General features: G+C 67.2%; 2 protein-coding genes across 2 annotated transcripts; one reads left to right on the forward strand and one right to left on the reverse strand.

Annotated features, from left to right (window-relative positions):
* Positions 1-5,081: 5,081 nt before the first annotated feature.
* RAX2 (retina and anterior neural fold homeobox 2) lies at positions 5,082-7,639 on the forward strand. The gene is made up of 2 exons (XM_063358295.1): positions 5,082-5,324; positions 7,196-7,639. Exons 1-2 carry the CDS (start codon positions 5,082-5,084, stop codon positions 7,637-7,639), a joined length of 687 nt encoding a protein of 228 aa, XP_063214365.1.
* Positions 7,640-10,287: 2,648 nt separating this feature from the next.
* LOC134526461 (mucosa-associated lymphoid tissue lymphoma translocation protein 1-like) lies at positions 10,288-17,274 on the reverse strand. Its single transcript, XM_063358357.1, is given in 18 exon segments — positions 10,288-11,032; positions 11,121-11,255; positions 11,353-11,510; positions 11,760-11,906; positions 11,983-12,110; positions 12,584-12,658; positions 12,985-13,162; positions 13,312-13,515; positions 13,781-13,816; positions 13,911-13,958; positions 14,125-14,221; positions 14,337-14,429; positions 14,431-14,519; positions 14,817-14,967; positions 15,080-15,210; positions 15,758-15,924; positions 16,146-16,308; positions 17,181-17,274. Coding segments are annotated over 17 exon segments (2,229 nt in total). The 5' UTR covers positions 16,283-16,308; positions 17,181-17,274; the 3' UTR covers positions 10,288-10,777.
* Between the last annotated feature and the right edge of the window lie 852 nt (positions 17,275-18,126).

Consider the following 18,126-nt stretch of genomic DNA (forward strand, 5'->3'; position numbering starts at 1 on the left):
ACGAGCAGCCCCCAGGGTTGGTCCCCACGGCTGGACCCCACGCGGTGCCCCCATGCCCGGTTCCCGTGCTCAGTTCCACGGCCATGGCTTGTCCCCACACCTGGTCCCATGGACGGTGCCCAATGCTCCCCATGGCTGCTCCCCATGGCTGTGCCCCACACTCGCTCTCCGCTCCGGATCCCCCTGGCTGTTCAGGGTGCCCGGTCTCTACGCTTGCTCCTCATGGCTGGTCCCCACTCCCAGACCCCATAGTGGGTCCCCAGACCCCACCCCTGGTCCCCATCGCTGGTCCCACACCCCGTGCCCATCGCGGGCCGTCACACCTGGTCCCACCCCTGGTCCCGCCACTGGTCCCCGCGCGGGCAGGGCTCTGCCGGCAGCATCGCTGGGGCCACACACGCCGTCACCGGGGCCACCCCCAGGCTCGCCATCCCCCTCCGGGGAGCACAAACACCCGCCACGGCAGCACCCCCATCCCGCCGGGGCTCGGGGCGCCGGCCTCGGACCCCATCCCCGGGGCAGAGCCTCCGCAGCCCAAGGAAACCCTCCCCCTCTCCCCCCATCGCCCCGGCCTTTCTTCTCCGCTCCCCCTGTTTCTAATTCTTTTTCCTCGCCCGTAATGAGGGGATTACAAGGCAAACTCCAGCAGGACGCCTTTGTGGGGAGACAATCTGAGTGGGGAAGGCAGTTCGGGGCTTTGTCCGCCGCCGCCCCCCCGGACCCGCGCTGGGGGGACATTTAGAGCAATTACTTGTCCAGAAAGTAACTGTCAATCATTCTTAAAGGGGAAGGCCTCCAATTAATAACCTCGTCTTAATCCTTTGGACTCATTTCCAATCTGCGGGGCCTTGGTGACATCTGCAACACTAAATAAAGATTCTCCCGAGCCTTAGCGCGGCGGTTCTGTGACAAATAAGAAGACTAGAGGCAACTTTGGCTGCCAAAGCTGCGAGATTGGTGAGGTTGAGCCGCTTGTTTGGTTCCCGGGAGGGACCGGCAAAGTTAAATACTCCTGGAAAAGCCGAGTTGGGCCCAGCAGGTAACGCCGTTTTATTCCGATTCGGGAGGAAGCGCTGGGGGAAGATGCTGAAAAAGGGAGCGGGTGTCCCCGGGGGGCGCCCGGGGCCGGGGCCGGGGCTGGCACCTTTCCCTGGGGGCGCGGGAGCGGGTGCCGGGCACCCGTCAGCATCACTTGCACCGATTTACACCCGGGGCCGGAGGGCAGGAGCCACCCACGCTCCCCACCGCCCGCGCCGGCCGCCGCAAACAGCCCGTCCCAGGTGGCCCCAGCCCGGGGTGTGTGTGTGTGTGTGTGTGTGTGTGTGAAATCCTGGCACCCAGACGGGCTTTCGAGGGCAAAAAAATGCGCCCCAGCGAAAGCCGGGGCTGTCCCCGGGCTGTCCCCCCCGCGCGCCCCACTGCCAGGGGAGGCCGCTTGTCCTCACTGATGCTCTGCTGCTTTCCGGCACCGGGGAAGCGATTTTTTTACCCACTTCAACCAGGGCTCCATGGCGTTTCTGCCACCTTTTCGGGTGTCTTAAATAACAGGCACCCCCTCCCCCCGAGCTGGCAGCCCCCACAGGAAAACCAGGGCTGGGGGCGCCGAGCCGGGGGCGGGGGGAAAACCCTCCCGAGGCTTCAGGTCCTTGCGGTTCCCGGCACAGTTTTAAAGCTTAAGGCTTTAAACCCCCAAATTGCCGCCGGGATGACGGCGGCCGCAGGAAAATGTCTGATGGGAGCAGGGAGGGAGCTGCCCCCCCCCACACACCCCCCCGTGCCCGCTCAGCGCTGCCGGGTTTTTAGGCAGGATTCCTGAAACGCGACGGCAAAGGCTCGGGGGTCCCAGGGCCAGTCCCTGGAGGACGGGGACCAGGGGGTGGCCAGTGCTGACGTCCCCCAGCCCGGCCCTGCCGGCGTCCCCAACTTCCCCACCCAGGGACACGCGCGACCTTGGCCAGGCCGAGGCAGAGAGGGGTCGGGGTTGGGGGGGGGGGGGGCGTCTGACCCTCGCACCCCCCATCCCGCGGGGTCCGGTGCTGCCGCCCGGCTGCCGGGTCGCTCCCGCTTGGCTGTTTTGCTGTTCTTCCTTCCATTCCCGCTCCCGCGCCGGGCGTTGCTCTGCGTACCGCGGGGCCGCGGCCTCCTTTGCTCTCAGATGGGGTCAGGATGGAGGGACGGGGTTGGGGGGGGGGGGGGGGCTGCCGCCAGCCCTGGCCCTGACCGCCATCACCGCACCTCGTCCCTGTCCCCCGCATCGTCCCACCTCGCCTCTCCTCCTTCTTGCCCCATCTTGTCCCCAGCGCACCCCCCCCCCCCGCCCAGTGCCCATCTCACCCATCCCCATTGCCCCAGCTCCCCCCAAGCTCCCCCCTCACCCCCAGCTGCCCCCCATTGCCCTGTGGGGCCGAGGGAAATGGCTGAGCAGGGCAGCTGGGGGGCTCTGAGGGGGTGCTGGGTCCCCCGGGGGGGGTCTGTGCCCCAGGTTGGGGGGCTCTGGGTGCTCACCCCCTCTCCCCTCTCCTTGCAGGTGCAGAGCTGCGCAAATGAGAAGCGGGTGAGTGAGAGCGGGACGGCGGCGGGGACCCCGTCCCCTCCCCACGTCCCCAGCCCCAGGACACACTGCGACACTCGCACGGTGACGGCGGGGCCCCTGCTCCCCCAGCACCCGCTCATCCCTGCCTCGGGGCACCGCGGGGGCGCAGCACCCAGCACCCCCGCCCCGGCTCGCGGCTCCCCCCGGGCACCCCAAGGCTGCAGCCCCCCTGCAGGGACGGAGCCGGAGCTGGCCAGAGCCCCCGGGGCTAGGGACCACCATGCTGGGGGCCAGGGGGCGTCCTGGGGGGCCGGCAACTCCCGTAGCTGCACACGCTGACCCTGCGCACGCTGCACCCACTGCCCGCACAGGACTGCCCGCACTGCACACACTGCGCACGCTGCACCCACTGCACGCACTGCACCCACCGCACGCACAGCACTGCCCGCACTGCACACAGCCCCTGGGCGTGCACTGCACACACTGCACACACTGCACGCACAGCACTGCCTGCACTGCCTGCACTGCACACAGCCCCTGGGCGCGCACTGCACACACTGCACGCACAGCACTGCCTGCACTGCACACAGCCCCTGTGCATGCACTGCACACACTGCACACACTGCACACACTGCATGCACAGCACTGCCCGCACTGCACACACTGCACAAAGCCCCTGTGCGCACACTGCGCACACTGGGCACACTGCGCACACTGGGCACTGCACGTACTGCACCCACTGCCCGCACAGCACTGCTCATGCTGCACACAGTCCCTGCGCGTGCACTGCACACACCGTATACATTGCACACACTGCACACAGCCCTTGTGCATGCACTGCACACACCGCACACACCGCGCACTGCACGCACTGCACGCACAGCACTGCTCACGCTGCACACAGCCTCAGCGCGTGCACTGCACCCACAACCCACACACTGCAGATGCTGTGCACTGCACACACTGCACACACTGCACGCACGGGCACGCGCTGCCTGCGCCACACACGCTGCGCCCACCACCCTGCACACAGCGCACAGCCCCGACGGGCCCTGGGCACACGCTGCCCGTGTTGGGTGCACTGTACACGCAGGCACTGCACGTGCCACCCGCCTGCACTGTGCGCTGCACAGCACAGCGTGTGCTGCACGCCCTGCAGGCGCCTGCACTGCACGCGCTGGGTGCACTGCGCGCAAAGGCACTGCGCGCGCTGTGCAGGCACGGCACACACACTGCGCACCCCGCCGTGCGCGGAGTCACGCTGTGCCCGCCCCACTGCGCACGCCCTGCACACGTTGCGCACCCCGCACCCCTTGCACACCCGCTGCCGGCTGTGCGCGCTGCACACGCGCTGCACACGCTGCGCACGTACACCGTGCCTGGCACGCTGGCAGTGCAGGCATGGCGTTGCGCACATGTGGCACGCGGACACTGCACCCCGGGCACCGCACGCAGCGGGCACGCAGCGCAAACTGCCCCGCACGCGCTTCACACCGCCCACCCCGTGCTCCATCCCCGGCACGCGTGCCCTCCCGCGCACCCCGAGCACCCCACGCCTGCCCGTGTGGGCGCGCCGCGCACGTCCCCGTACGCGCACAGACGCGTGCCTGCTGCAGACGCCCTGCTCGCGCCCATGCCCCGCGCCCTGCGCAGGCACTCGCCGTGCTCGCTGCACACGGACACTGCGCAGCCTGAGCAACACCCGGCCCCTGGATGCCGCCCTCTCGGCACCCCCATTTATTCCCTCCCAGCATTAATCAGCATTCCCTCTCCCTCCCGACACCCCTTTGGGAGGTAGCTGGATTCTTGCTGGCACATCTGGGCGATGAGGCACCTTCCCCTCAGCAGAAGTGCCCCAGGATTACGGCTTTCTGCCCCGTTTCCGTGTTTGCCTGCATCCTCGTGGTAGAAAGGGACCCTTAATCCCCAGCAAATACTGCAGGAAGATTTCAGATGCCGGATAAAAAGCTTAAAGATGAAATGTTTTAAGGGTTGAAAACGCTTATAAGCGGGCAGAAAAAAGGTTATTAGCCAGGGGACGGCACTGGGTGGCTCCGGCCACTCTTGGGAACCGGCATTGGGTCCCCCAGGGGCGCGGGGACAGACTCGTAGTCCGTGGGGAAGAGGGGCTGGAGGAGCGGAGCTGGGCTGGGAGGAGGGAGCTGACCTGGGCTTGGTCCCCTCCACGCCGGGCAGGGGAGAGGTCGAATCAGCGCTCAGCGATGGCACTTCCATAAAATCCTCGCCTTTAGGTGAAATTCGACTTCCAGCTTTGGGTGGGCGCATTGACCTGGCCGCGTCCCATGGCAGAGCCGAATGCGGGGTGCCGCGGGCATTGTCCCCCGGGTCAGTCCCCGGGACGCTGCGGCCCCGGGATAACGCTGCAGCAGCGGAGAGGATTACGCCTTTGCGTAACCTGTTTCTGGGGCCACCCCGTCCTCCCGTCCATCCCTCCGCTTGTCCCTCCATCCCCAGCCTGGGGTTGCACAGGGGAGTCCGGTGTCCCCGCGCCCCGGCTAACCCCCGCCGTCCCCTCGCAGGCGCCGCCATGTTCCTGAATAAGTGCGAGGGGGACCTGGGCGAGCTGCGGAAGCCGGGGGACGGCGAGGACACCCCGCCAGCCACCACCGAGGAGGAGCAGCCCAAGAAGAAGCACCGGAGGAACCGCACCACCTTCACGACCTACCAGCTGCACGAGCTGGAGCGCGCCTTCGAGAAGTCCCACTACCCCGACGTCTACAGCCGCGAGGAACTGGCCATGAAGGTCAACCTGCCGGAGGTCCGCGTGCAGGTAGGGAGGACGCCCGGTGGCCCCAGCGCCCCAGACCTGTCCCCTGGGCGGTGGCAGAGGGACCGTCCCGGGGCTGGGAGCTCTGCTCCGCTCCCGGCTCCGCTGTCTCGCTCCGTGCCTCAGTCCCCACGTTGGCGGAGGGCGGGAGCGGCATCTCCGCAGAGCCGGCCGCTCCTGCCAAAACCGGAGAGGGGATTTAATGGCCGTGCCTCGTCCCCCCCGCGAGGTCCCAATTCAGCCCAGGTGCCAGGGGCTCCGTTTGGGCAGGGAGGTGGGTTTTAGAGATTTATTTCTTTTTCCCCTGCGGGTGGCTGCTGCTCCCGTCCCTCCAGCTGATCCCACTCACGTCCCTCCAGCTGGTCCCAGGGGAAAGCAGCCAAACCTTAGCCACTTGTGACCCCTTCGAGGTCTTTAGGGCTGGGAAAGCACAAGATCCTCACACATTTGGGGGTTTTAGGCTTGCCGGCGCGGGGCGGTGCTGGGGGGGGTGGAGGGGTGGGGAGGGTTCGCTCCCTGGGCTGCAGGACAAGGCTCTGCTGGGGGGAGACGCAGCCTGTCCCTGGGACTGACGGGGCAAGACCAGGGTGAGGGAAAGGGTCGGGGAGTTGAAGAAGCGACAGACCCACTGCAGAGCAAGGCAGAAATCCCCTTACAAGTGAACCAAGTTTCCCAGGCCTCAGTCCCAGTCCAAGACAACACAGCCTTTTCCTGGGGGGGGGGGGTGCAGACCACAGGGACACCTCTGCTGAGCTCTCTGAGCAATGACGAGTTTCATAGAGGCACCGAATCCTCCGGGTTGGAAGGGACCTTTCAGATCATCAAGTCCAACCATTAACCCAACACCGCCAAACCCACCACTGACCCACGTCCCTCAGCCCCACGTCTGCCCGGCTTTTCAATCCCTCCAGGGATGGCGACTCCACCACTGCCCTGGGCAGCCTGGTCCAGTGCTTCACAACCCTTTTGGGGAAGAAACTTTTCCTAATATCCATCCTAAACTTTCCCCTGGCACAACTTGAGGCCATTTCCTTTCATCTCGTCACCTGTTCCTTGGGAGAAGAGCCCGACCCCCCCTGGCTGCCCCCTCCTTTCAGGGAGCTGCAGAGAGCGAGAAGGTCTCCCCTCAGCCTCCTCTTCTCCAGGCTGAACCCCCCCAGCTCCCTCAGCCGCTCCTCACAGCACTTGTGCTCCAGACCCCGCACCAGCTCCGGTGCCCGTCTCTGGACACACGTTTGCACCAGTACAGCCCAGTGTCCACCACCGTGACCAGCCCATGGGAGACGTTCCCTTCTCAGCCCAGACGTTCATCTTTACTCCCCCGCGGCATCGTGCAGCAGACAGCCCGTGCTGCTGGGGGCACTGGGGACATGGGGACCAGCGCTCTGACGAGGGCGATATGTCACCACTGGCCTTGGCTCACTGCTCCCTCTCGTTCCTGCTGGGCTTTGGCGCGACCGTGGCAGTTTGACTTCTAAAAGATTTTACCAAGGAGCTTTTGAAGGACAGATAACGTTACCCCGAGGACTGCATGGGCGTTTGTGGGGACAGGGTGCGTGTTCCCGTGGAGCAGCGAGGGCAGGGGCTGGGTGGTGACACCTCTTGCTTTCCACACCTGGGAGGTGCCCTCAGTCTCTGGGGCTTGCAGGAGAGGTTTGGCAGAGGTGCGCAGTGCCCTGGGGATTGCTGGAGCCCTGTGGGGCACCCCACGTGGGACCCAACACATGGGGCATCCCAGGCGGGGTGGGACACCCCGTAGGGGACACTCCACCTGGAGAACGCAGTGCAGAACCCTGCATGGGGCACAGTGCGTGGGGCGCGCTGAGAGCGACCGGCTGGGCACAGGGGGGCTCACCCTGGCTCTCACCTCGCAGGTCTGGTTCCAGAACCGACGAGCCAAGTGGAGGCGACAGGAGAAGATGGAGGCCAGCTCCATGAAGCTCCACGACACTCCCGTGCTCTCCTTCAACCGGCCCCCCATGACGCCCAACGTGGGGCCCATGAGCAACTCCCTCCCGCTCGACCCATGGCTGACATCCCCCATCTCCAGCGCCACCACGGTCCACAGCATCCCCGGCTTCATGGGAGCCCCCCAGGCCCTGCAGCCCCCCTACGGCGGGCACTCCTTCCTCAACACCCCCCCGCCGATGGCGCAGGGCATGCAGCCCATGGCCCCCGCGCCCTACCAGTGCGGCACCACCTTTGTGGACAAGTACCCGCTGGAGGAGGTGGACCAGAGGAGCTCCAGCATCGCCTCGCTCCGCATGAAAGCCAAGGAGCACATTCAGACCATTGACAAGACCTGGCAGCCCATTTGATGAACGCTCCCCTCCGGCCCTGCCGGCCCCCGCTTCTTGTCCCCGGTGTCGGCTCGGCCCCGGGGTGGGCAAAGGGATGACGGTGGGATGCTCAGCAGGACCAAAGCCGGCGTGGGGCTGGGGTGCCGGGTTGCATCTTCCCCCCGAGGAGCCGGCACCGTCAGTGGCAAGGGAAGCGGGACCCCACCATGGGGTGACACCCTGGCAGCCACCCACGGCCCCTCTGCCTCGCCGAGGCACCGGCCCGAGCTGAGGGTCTGGCCAAGGCTCAGGCATTCGACTGTGCCACCAGGCCACCCACTGCCCCCGGTCGGACACCTCCTTTCCCCACACCCCTTCCCCTTCTCATTATTATTAATTCTTTTTTTTTTTTTTTTTTTTAATGCTGCAGATTTAAACAAAACTGACCGGAAAAGCTCTAGTTTTGTAGGGAGTACTTGGGGGGATTTTTTTTTTTAGCCACGTCGGGGTGACGCCGGTTGCGCCGGTAGATGCGCCGGCGCTGAGAAGACAGTTGTATCGTGAGTAAAGACATAAGCCGAATGGCTGCCGCGTGCTGGAGTCGGGCGCTGCCGGGGCCCTGCCCGCCGTGCCGCTCGTTAGCCGTGCCGCTCGTTAGCGCGCTGGGGCTGCGGAGCCTCTGCCGGGATGGAGCTTTCTGGGGGGATGCGGGAGCATCGTCCCGGGCCACACTCCCGCCCCGCTCCCTGTGTTCCGTGCGGGGCCGGATCCAGGCAGGGGTGACCTGATGCGGCCCCGGCCGCGGGCTGAGACGGGCTTTGTGCTCATCAAGGGGCATCTGCTCGGCCATCCCGGGGGGGCTGCGCCTGTCGCCCGCCTGCCCTAATTGCTCCCCAGCGGCTCCCGCCCGGCCACATGTTGGCGGCACGAAGCTGCCGTGATTGTGCGGGTGGGAGGTGGGGGGCAACGGGACCCCCCACGGCCCCACCACGGGGCTGGCCGGAGGAGGGGGCCAGCTGGGAGCCCCCATGGCAGGGTGCACCAAGGCCGGTTTATACCTTGCCAGGTGGGAGCAGGGTGGTGACAAGGTGCCACGTCCCCGGGGTCCCCAGCGTGGCTCCGCAGCCCCAGGGGGACCCAGCCCGCCCGCCGGGGCTCGGGGCACGGACAGCGGCACCAGCACCCAGAGACGGCCGAGCCCGCAGTGGCTCCGAGGTGCTGCAGCACGTCCGGGATAGCGAGAGATCGGGGGCTCAGCCCTGGGCGAGTGGGTGCGGGGGTCCCTGGGGTGCCCTGGGGTGTTTGGGGAAGCAAGGTGAGCGCCGATCTTCCCCCCTCGCCTCCCAAAACGATGTGTTTCCCCAGGAAATCTTCCCGTTTCAGACACGACAGCCACAAACTGGGGACTTTGCTGGCGTGGCCCCATCCCCGCTGTGTCCCCACAGGTGCCAGACCCTGCGCAGCACCAGCACCCCCGGTCCCCCCCCATCCCGACAGCCCCGGTGCCGGACTCTGACATCCTCACAGCCCCGGGGTCAGGGCGGGACCGGCCGGGATGCCACCAGGCCAGGCAAGGCACTGACCCTGGCGAGACCCTTCTCCCTGTCCCCCGTCCCCCGGCTGCTGCTGCTCGTCTGCTTCGTTAGTGACAATTAAACCTTCAACAACCCATTAAACGCATAATCGATGCTCCCCCGGCTCCCCAACCCGGCTAATGGGCCAGGGCCGAGGTGAAGCGGCCTCGGCAGAGGCGTGCTCCGGCGGGGAGATAATGAAGCAACGGCTGCGGAAGTAATGGGGTTTGATCCGGGGGAAGGGACGCGCTCAATGGGGGCTGCGCTTTTCACATGACATAATTGCCAAGGCTGGCGCCAGCCCGGGGCACCCCTCGGCCTCCGGAGCGCCAACAAAAGCCGGCTGGCGCGGAGAGCGGGGGGCTCGGCACCCCCCGACCCGTTTGATCGGAGCCTAATTGGGGCGAGGATGCTCCCCCCGCCCCACCACCCTCGCCCCCCAGCCTCCAATCTTGCAACCGCCACCCAAAAGCAAGGGCGCGGAGAGGCCCCGGGATGAGGATGCATCTCCCCGAGCGAGCGCCTGGGTTGGGGAGTCGTGCGAATTATTTAAATGAGCTAATTTGCATGGGGGTGGCACCGGCTGGTGGTGACACGGTGACATGGGCTATGGTGACGCTGGATTTGGGGTACCCTGGATTTGGGGACGGTTGCCCCTTCCCTCCCGTGGGCACCCCGGTGCCGCGCGGCGCTTCGCAATAGTGCTGGCCCCAAAAAAACCGCCGTGTAAACGCGGGGAAGCCACGGGAGCGCCGAGCCGGCTGCCGTTTCCCTCTTTATTGGTGCTTTCCCCGGGCTGAGCCCCGGTGCAGCACGCCCCGCATCACTGTGGACGCCTGCGCGTGAGGCCGCGTTTGGGAAAAACCCAGCAAAAAAAAAAAGGATTTTTTTTTAATTTATTTTTTTTTTAGTCCCCTAAGTCCCAATCCTCTCCTGAAATCACTCGCTGCCCGGATGGGACTGGCACAGCCCCGCGCCTGGGGTTGTACTGGGAGGACTGGGTGCTACTGAGGGCGCTGGGGGGCACCCCAGCCCCTCGTGGCGGAGCAGGAGCCCTCCCGCTCCCACCCCCTCTAATCCCCTCCCGCGGGATTTGCCCCCTAATCTGCTTATTTCTCTCTATTTCTCCTAGGCCTGAACGAACCCGACCCTGCCCCGGCGCGACGCCTCGTGCCAGATGAGCCGTGGGGTCTGTCTGGGGACTGTCCCCTGGCGCGTGGGGCTGGCACTGCCATGGCGTGTGGGGCTGGCACTGCCACGCCAGGGGACGTGGGGCTGGCACTGCCATGGCGTGTGGGGCTGGCACTGCCGTGGCATGTGGGGCTGGCACTGCCACGCCAGGGGACGCAGGGCTGGCACTGCCTGTGCCCGCGGCGGCAGTGCCGTGTCCACGGGCAGCACCGCGCTGCAGTCCCCTGGGCAGGGGTCCCAGCCGTGCCGTGCAATGAGCCCCGCACCCCCCCGGCACAGGCCAGGATGGGGCTCACCCCACCCAGCGCTTGCCTCCATCCACGTCACCTCTGTCCCCTCCAGCCCCGGGCCCCCCCGCAGGATACACCCAGGGGACTGTGGTGACGGGGGGCGGGGGGGGCACGCTGTCCCTCTACAGGGCTTGGGAGCCGGGGACCTCAGGGCTCAGGTTCTCCTCAGGGGTGTTGACCCAGGAGCCCCCCGCTGCCCCCCAGCTGCCGGGGGGGGAGGCAGAGAGGGGGCTGCCGGGGGGCGAGGGGGAGGCCGCCAGCCGCAGGTTGAGCTTGGCGATGAGCGGCTTGCCCACGCTCACCGTCCGCCTCTCCTCCACGAAGTCGTCCATGCCGCGGTAGCGGTACTGCAGGCAGACGGTGAAGGCCAGCTCCTGCTGCGGGGGCACAGCACCGTGGGCACCCCGTCCCGGGCCACGGCCACGCCGTGCTCCCAGCACTCCCCCCAGCCAGCGCGGCTCTTACCCGCAGTTTCTGCAAGCCGCAGAGCCGGCTGTAGAGGCAGCTGGAGGGGCAGCCAAGGCTCCAGGCGGGCGCCAGCGGGCTGCCCACCTCCTCTGGGCTCTCCTTGTTGGTGCACTTGAGGTCCACGTCCAGCTCCTGCCCCAGATGATGTCCAGCCGTGAAATCCCCCATTGGTCCCCCCACCTTATTCCCTGGCGTCACCCCGGCGCAGGTTTCGGCAACCCGCTCCCACCTCGGGTATGTCGGTGAGCTTGGCCTCGCACTTGGCGATGTCGCCGGGGGTGGCCACCACGCGGGTGTAGATGATCATGATGTTGGAGAACTCGGCGGCGAAGCCCAGCTGGACGGTGACGCCACAGTCGAAGCGGAGGTGCCGGCTCTCCGGCAGGACTGCGGGGGGGAACAGCAAGCGCGGGGCTGGGACCTGCAGGTGCTCGGGGCCAGAGCTGCACCCGCGGGTGAGCTGACCACCGTGTCACCCCGCAGCAGGGACAGTGACTGGGCTGGTGGCTCCGTGCCGGCAGTTTCTCTCCTCCAGGGTGGGAGAAACTCGGCAGGTGCTGCCGCCACCTCGCCCTGCAACTCAGCACCGTCCCCTTCCTGGGTGCCAGGCCCAGATGGGGTGGCCGAGTCCCTCACCGTGAGCCTTGGCCCACTGCAGGTTCCTGGCGGAGGACTCGTCCTGGCCCGGGGGGCGGATGGGGTCCGTCAGGGCTCGTCTCTCTGAGAGGTTGCTGCGGAGCTCCAGCGCCTGCCGGCCCCGCGTGATCTCCAGCGTGCCCATGTCTGCGAGGGGCACGGGGGGGTCAGCGGGGACCACCGCGGGGGTGGGGGTCGCCATCCCCCGCCGCTCCCCACTCACCCTCCGCCACCTTGTCCAGCAGCACCGTGATCTTCTCGTCCTCCAGCAGCCAGCGCTTGAGGAAGGTGACGAAGATGCCGTTGGAGAGCTCGCCCTGGCTCAGCTCGTAGGCTTCAGCGTCCGCACACCTGCGGGGACGGGGCAGCGGTGGGATCCATCGGGGGCTCTGTCGCTCCCCTGGGAACCAGCCCCCACCAGGCTGACGGCCCTGGGCAAGACAGAGCCACCGGCCCACGGCTCTACCCCCTCGTGCCCACCCGTCCAGGCAGCGTGCCGGGAGAGGTGGGATCCGCAGGCAGATCCAGGGTGCTTAAATGATTGCCAGCCCCAATTCCTGTGCTCCAGGGGAGCCTCGGGGCTTCACCTCAGGCGCTGCCCGAAGCCGAGCAGCGCCGTGGGCCTCTCCCTGCCCTGTCAGGGACTGGGGGCTCCCACCACCTCCAGCACCGACCGGGGGGAGCTGATACACGGGGTGGGGAGAGAAACGGGTGCAAACGGGGCAGCGCCATGGTGGGGGGCTGGGCCCCGGCCCCCGCTCAGCACCAGGGAGGGAGACTCGGCCCCGCTGCCCGTGCCGGGGGATGGTGAGGAGGGGACCCACGTGGCGTAGCCGAAGACGATGTTGGCCGTGACCTGCAGCGCACCGACCTGCGGGATGATGTCGTCGTTGAGGTTCCTGTGAGAGAAGCGCCACTAGACGGAGCCGGGACCCGCCGCACCCCCAAAACCCACCCCAAGGCACCCCAGACCCCAGGGGCTGCCCTGTGCCCCTCTGCCCACCCATCATGGCGTTTGCCGGCTCAGCTGGGGCAGGGATGCTTTGGGGCATCTGGACAAAGGCCAGGGGCTTGGATGGGACCCCGGGGGACATCCCACTCCGCTCCCCCGGGATCCAGCACCCCTGTGCTGTCACGGCAGCTTGTCCCCGGGATCCAGCACCGCTGTGCCGGGATCTCCCGGCACAGCAGCTTGTCCCTGGGCCGGTGGCCGGGGCTGGGTCACCTCTTGCGGCACATGTCGAGCAGGAAGATGTTGAGGCCGGTGCGGCGCTGCTGCATGCTCTGCAGCACCCGCTGCACGCACAGGCAGTGGGCCGAGGTGTAGGCGCTGGGCGCGTCGATGGGCACCATGAAGCTGTTGCCAAAATTTTCATAGCCGTGCCCGGCGTAGTAGAGCAAACCTGTCAGGAGCCGGGGAGAGAGCAGGCGACATCCCTCAGCCTGATGGTGCCCGCTTCTTGCTCAGCCACCCCGCAAGACCCCACCAGCACAAAGCCACCCAGTCCCCCCGCCCACGCAGCTGGAGCCACCCTGGCGGGTGCCGCCGCACCGTAGACACCCTTGTCGAGGAGGAGGAGGAACTCATTGACGGCCATCTGCATCTCGGCCTTGCACAGGTCCAGCAGCGAGACCACCTTGAAGTCGAGCTGGCGGAGGAGGGCGCTGAGGGCGTGCACATCCACCATGGGCGCCTTCAGCTGCTTGTGGTGCAGGTAGTGCATGTTGCCGATCAGCAGGGCCACTTTGTCGGTGGCTGCCGGGATGGGAGAGGGAGGTGCTGGGGATGGAGCGGGAAGCTCCTGCTGTCCCCACTACCTTCAGCCCGCGGAGGTGACACCCGGTTGCAGACGGTGTCACCGTCCCCCGATACCGGGGTGCCCCGTGGCATCCCTGCCTCACTGCTCCGCTCTCCCAAGAGCGCAAAGCACCCCGAGCAGAGCCTCGTGGGGTGACATTGATGACACTGGGGACGGTCACAGCCCCACAGGACCACCAACCCCTCGCCGGCAGGCTCTTACCGTACAGCTGGCCGGGGCCGCCGTGCTCCAGAGAGCCTGGAAAGAGAGAAGAGCCATGCCACAGCCCCGCGGTGCCCAGGGAGCACAGCGGGCAGAGCAGCGGGGACCTGCCCTCTCTGCCCCCACCTACCTCTGTCCCCCTCCTGCCAGGAGCCTCCGGAGGCGAAGAGCCGCGGGCCTGCGGCAAAGCGGGGGTCAGGGAGCCCCGTGTGCGACAGCACCAGCCGGCGCAGGCTGGAGCCCCCCAAAACCTCAGGGCAACCAGGGGAGGGCTTCACGGGGGGGCAGAGCAGAGCCAGGACAGGCGGGACGGGGGGCCATGGAGGTTTGTCTGGGGCCCTCACCGATCTCCACGTCCACCTCCCGGCTCCACACCTCATGGAAGAGGTTGAACACGCGGCAGGAGTAGCTGCCCCGCTCGGCCGTCGTCACCAGCTTCACCTGCCGGCGGGACAGAGTGAGCAGTTGAGGCGGTGTGCCGTGCCATGCCGCACTGCGCCGTGCCGTGCTGTGCTGTGCCACGCCACGCCACGCCACGCCAGGGGTCCCGCCATACCTGCAGCCGGGGCGCCTGCGCCCCCTCCACAGGGCGCCGGTTCCTGAACCACTGGTACTGGGGCGGGGGGTTGCCGATGGCTCTGCACTCCAGCACCAGCGTGTCCCCCTCGGCCAGGTGGCACGGCCGCGGCTGCCGCAGGATCTGCAGCCCCACCATGGTCGGGCAGTAACTGCTGGCTAGGGAGGGGACAGGGTGGCAAATCCGGCACCCGGCCACGGCAGGGCTCCGCTGAGCTGCCCATGAGCCCCACGTCCCTCACCCGCAGGCCCTGGCACCCACAGGTGGCGTGAACCAGAGGGCACGAGGAGGACACAGAACGTCCATGGGCACTGTCACCCCAGCAAGCCCAGAGACCCTGGCGGATGAGCCAGGGGGTGACATGGCAAGCGATGCCCTACGGGAGCCACCCCGGCGCCGAGGGGGGGAGCGGTGCCCCATGGGTGCCAGCCCGGGGATGCAGATCTCAGGGCCCACCTGAGCTGGGGCTGCTGCTCTTCTCCACCTGGACGTGGGCCCACCTGGAGAAGGCGAAGGCGGCCCCACAGTTCACCCGGCAGATGTACCACTCGGCCTGGCCCGGTGGGGCGGCCGTGTCGATCACCAGCTCTGGGGACGTGGCTCCGGGCACCTACAAGACAGGACGGGGACAAAGAGTTGGGGGGTCCCTCCCACCCGTCCCAGTGCCCTCACCATGGGTGGGGGCCAGGGGCCCTGCTTGACATGGCGCAAGGGGACCTCACCTCCTGCTTCCCGCAGAACCACTGGTACGCGAGCCCCGGCGGGCCAGTCGCCCAGCAGGTCAGGGACACCCTCACCCCCTCCATCACCGCCTGCGACTCCGGCTGCACCGTGATGCGGATCATGTCCTGGACTGCGGGAGAGGAGAGACCAGCCTGGGCTGGCTGAGACCCCTGTCCTGCACCACCCTGTCACAACCAGTCCCATCATACCTGTCCCACACCCTCCCTTCCCATCCCACCCCATCCTACTGCACCCTGTCCCATCCCACCCCTCTGTCCTGTCCCAACCACCTCATCCCACCTTGTCCCACTCAGTGTCATCCCACCCACCCCACCTCATCCTGTTCCATCCTATCCCATCCCACTCTGCTCCACCCCACCCCATCCCATCTTGTCCCATCATATCCTGTCCCATCCCACCCCACCCTGTTCCATCCCTTCTTGTCCCATCACAACTTGTCCCACCACTTCCCATTGTCCCCCCTGCCCCCATCCAGCACACCACATCCCATCCTATCTCACCCTACTGCATCCATCCCATCCCATCCCATCCCATCCCAGGGCCCCGCTGCCCAGCACAAGACCACCATCATCATCTCCCCCTGCTTTCCTTCTGCTGAACCACTGTCCCCCGGTGCCTCTCTCCAGGCCCCATGGGACCCCGCTGTCCGTCCCTACCAGCGCTGCTGAGGACCTGGCAGGCCTGCGTGTGCCCCATCCTCTCCAGGCAGCCCAGCAGGTACTTGAGGGTGCAGTCGCGCTCGGCCAGGAGCTGCAGGAGGCACTGCGTGGGGCTGCCATGGGGCTCCAGCACCTTCAGCGAGCACATCTCCAGCTCCTCCGTGCTGCAAGGCGCCCGCAGTGCTCAGCGCCGCTGCCCACCTCCTGCACCAGGAGGATGGGGAACCCGGCCGGGGGACTCGGCAGTGTCCCCAGCGCAGGCTGTGGCCACGATGGGGTGGCCAAGGGACCTGTGTGCCCCTCACTCAGACCATGGCAGGGCTGTGCCATGTGCCTTTTGTCACCCCGTGGGGCTGGACCCCCAGAGATGCCCCGCAACCCCTACCTGCACTTGAAGCGTTTCTCCACCCCGGCCATCTCAGCCAGCTTGCGCCAGCCCCGGCCGGCATTATCCAGGAGCTCACACAGCCGCGCCATCACCTCCTCGCCCAGCGAGCTGATGGGCATGCTCCAGTCCCCCATCCCGTCCCAGCCCTGCCGCCACCTTCCTGGGGACACGGAGGGGACAAGCCATCAGAAGGTGACAAGGTGACAGGCACCTACACCCTGGACGCTGCCGGGCATAGGGTGGCTCAGGACGGAGGTGCTGGGAGCTGGCTGGGCAGCGCTGCTGGATCTGGACGCCAGCAGCCAGCCAGGAATGACACAAGTTCCCCCCTCTGCACCTGAGGACAAGACCTGTGACAGCAGCACGGGGGACCCTGCTTGCCCCCGGCCTCAGGTGAGGAGCCAGGGCCACATTGGCCCAGCCCCAGGACAGGGACCTTCGCAGGACGGGGTCCAAGGGACTGGAAAAAGGGGACGTCCCCCGTCACCTTCCCCGCTCCTTCGGGGGACACAGAGAATGAGGCCCAGCACGGAGGGCTGAGCCCAGGGACCCCTCTCCTTCTGGCAGCAGCCCGCTTGCCGTCACCAGGCCCCTGAGTGATGGCTCCGGAGCCAGCATGAGCCCTGCCGGGCCACCACAAGGAGCCTGTGGAGGGGTTAGGGGAGGGTACACGGGGGTCCTGGGGCTGGGACCCACATCAGCTCTCCTTGTCCCTGGCCAAGGCTCTGGCAGTGAGGGGAGCGTGGCACGAATCGCCCTGGATGGGGGCAGCACCCAGGGATGGGCGCCCTCCTCCTCCCCCCCCGGGTCCCTCCCCACCAACCCACCTTAGGTGGGCGCTTGTCCCCAGGACCAAGCCATCCACGGTGGCCAGGTGACACAAGCGCGAGCAGGGGGGGCTCTGAGACAGAGGACAAGGACTCAGGTGCCCCCTCTGCTCACCTGCCGCTGGATTTGGGGGGCTGGAGGCGCTGGGGGGTGGCGAGGGGAGGGCAAGCTGCGGGATGGGCACGGCGGGGACAGGACACTCACCACGGGATACAGCCCGGCCTGAGCCCCGTCAGCTCCGAGGGTGCGCACCGAGCCCCAGGCAGAGGAAATGAGGGTTCAACCCAAAATCTCCCCGACACCCCCACCCCCGGCGCTGCAGCACGGCACTTCTGCTTTCCTCTACCGCTTCCTGTGCCGGCACGCGGGCGCTGCAGCTGCCAACCCAGCCACCCCGCAGCCCCCGGGGGGAGCCGGGCATGGCCCCCGGTCCCGGCCCCAGGGCGCGGGGCCACTGCGGATGCTGCTGGGCCGGGCAGCGCCTCCATCACCCCTTCCTCGCTGCAGGAGGACCTCGCAGGTGGCTGCTTTGCCCAGCTCAAGGACAGGCAGGAGCCGCAGGGCAACGAGTCCCAGCCGGGGGAGCTCACACGTGGGCAGGACCGAGACCCAGGGGAAGCTGCCGGGCTCTGCCAGGCTGGGGACAGGCAGGGACAGGGCAGCGAGGCCCCCATTGCTGTGAGGAAGACCCTGCCTTCACCGCACAGCCCAGCCAAGCCGGGAGCCTGCCGCCCCAGCAGCCGTCGGTCCCCCGCTGCCGGAGGAGGAAGCGAGAGCGTGGCGCGGGGGTGGCACTGCGAGGGGCCACCATGTCCCCGCTCACCTCACCCGCTGCCCTGCGGCGCCACCAGAACCTGGTCCCAGTCCTCCCGCCCCCAGGCAGCACAGGCTGCTCAGCCCCCAAAGCCCCCCCAGGGGACACAGCAGCACCAGCACAGCCTTTCTCCATCCCAAACCCACTACACCCCCCCTGTGGGGCCCTAAATCCGCAGCTGTTGCAGTGCAGTGACAGAGAAGGGACCACGACCCATCTGGCAGCGCAGGCTCCCTCTATGAGCGAAAATCTGAGCTTTTCCCTCTATGAGCGAAAATCTGAGCTTCTGTTTTAGCAAATACACCAAAAATTTGTGACCTGTGTTGCCTCAGCCCC

This window comes from Chroicocephalus ridibundus, chromosome 22 (assembly GCF_963924245.1).
Source record: "Chroicocephalus ridibundus chromosome 22, bChrRid1.1, whole genome shotgun sequence".
Lineage (NCBI taxonomy): Eukaryota > Metazoa > Chordata > Aves > Charadriiformes > Laridae > Chroicocephalus > Chroicocephalus ridibundus.

What these genes read in the sequence shown, in the direction of transcription:
- RAX2 (XM_063358295.1), top strand. Translation starts at nt 5,082, where the DNA reads ATGTTCCTGAATAAGTGCGAGGGGGACCTGGGCGAGCTGCGGAAGCCG. An exon ending in TGCCGGAGGTCCGCGTGCAG is followed by an intron (nt 5,325 to 7,195) that starts GTAGGGAGGACG and finishes CTCACCTCGCAG; the next exon opens with GTCTGGTTCCAGAACCGACG.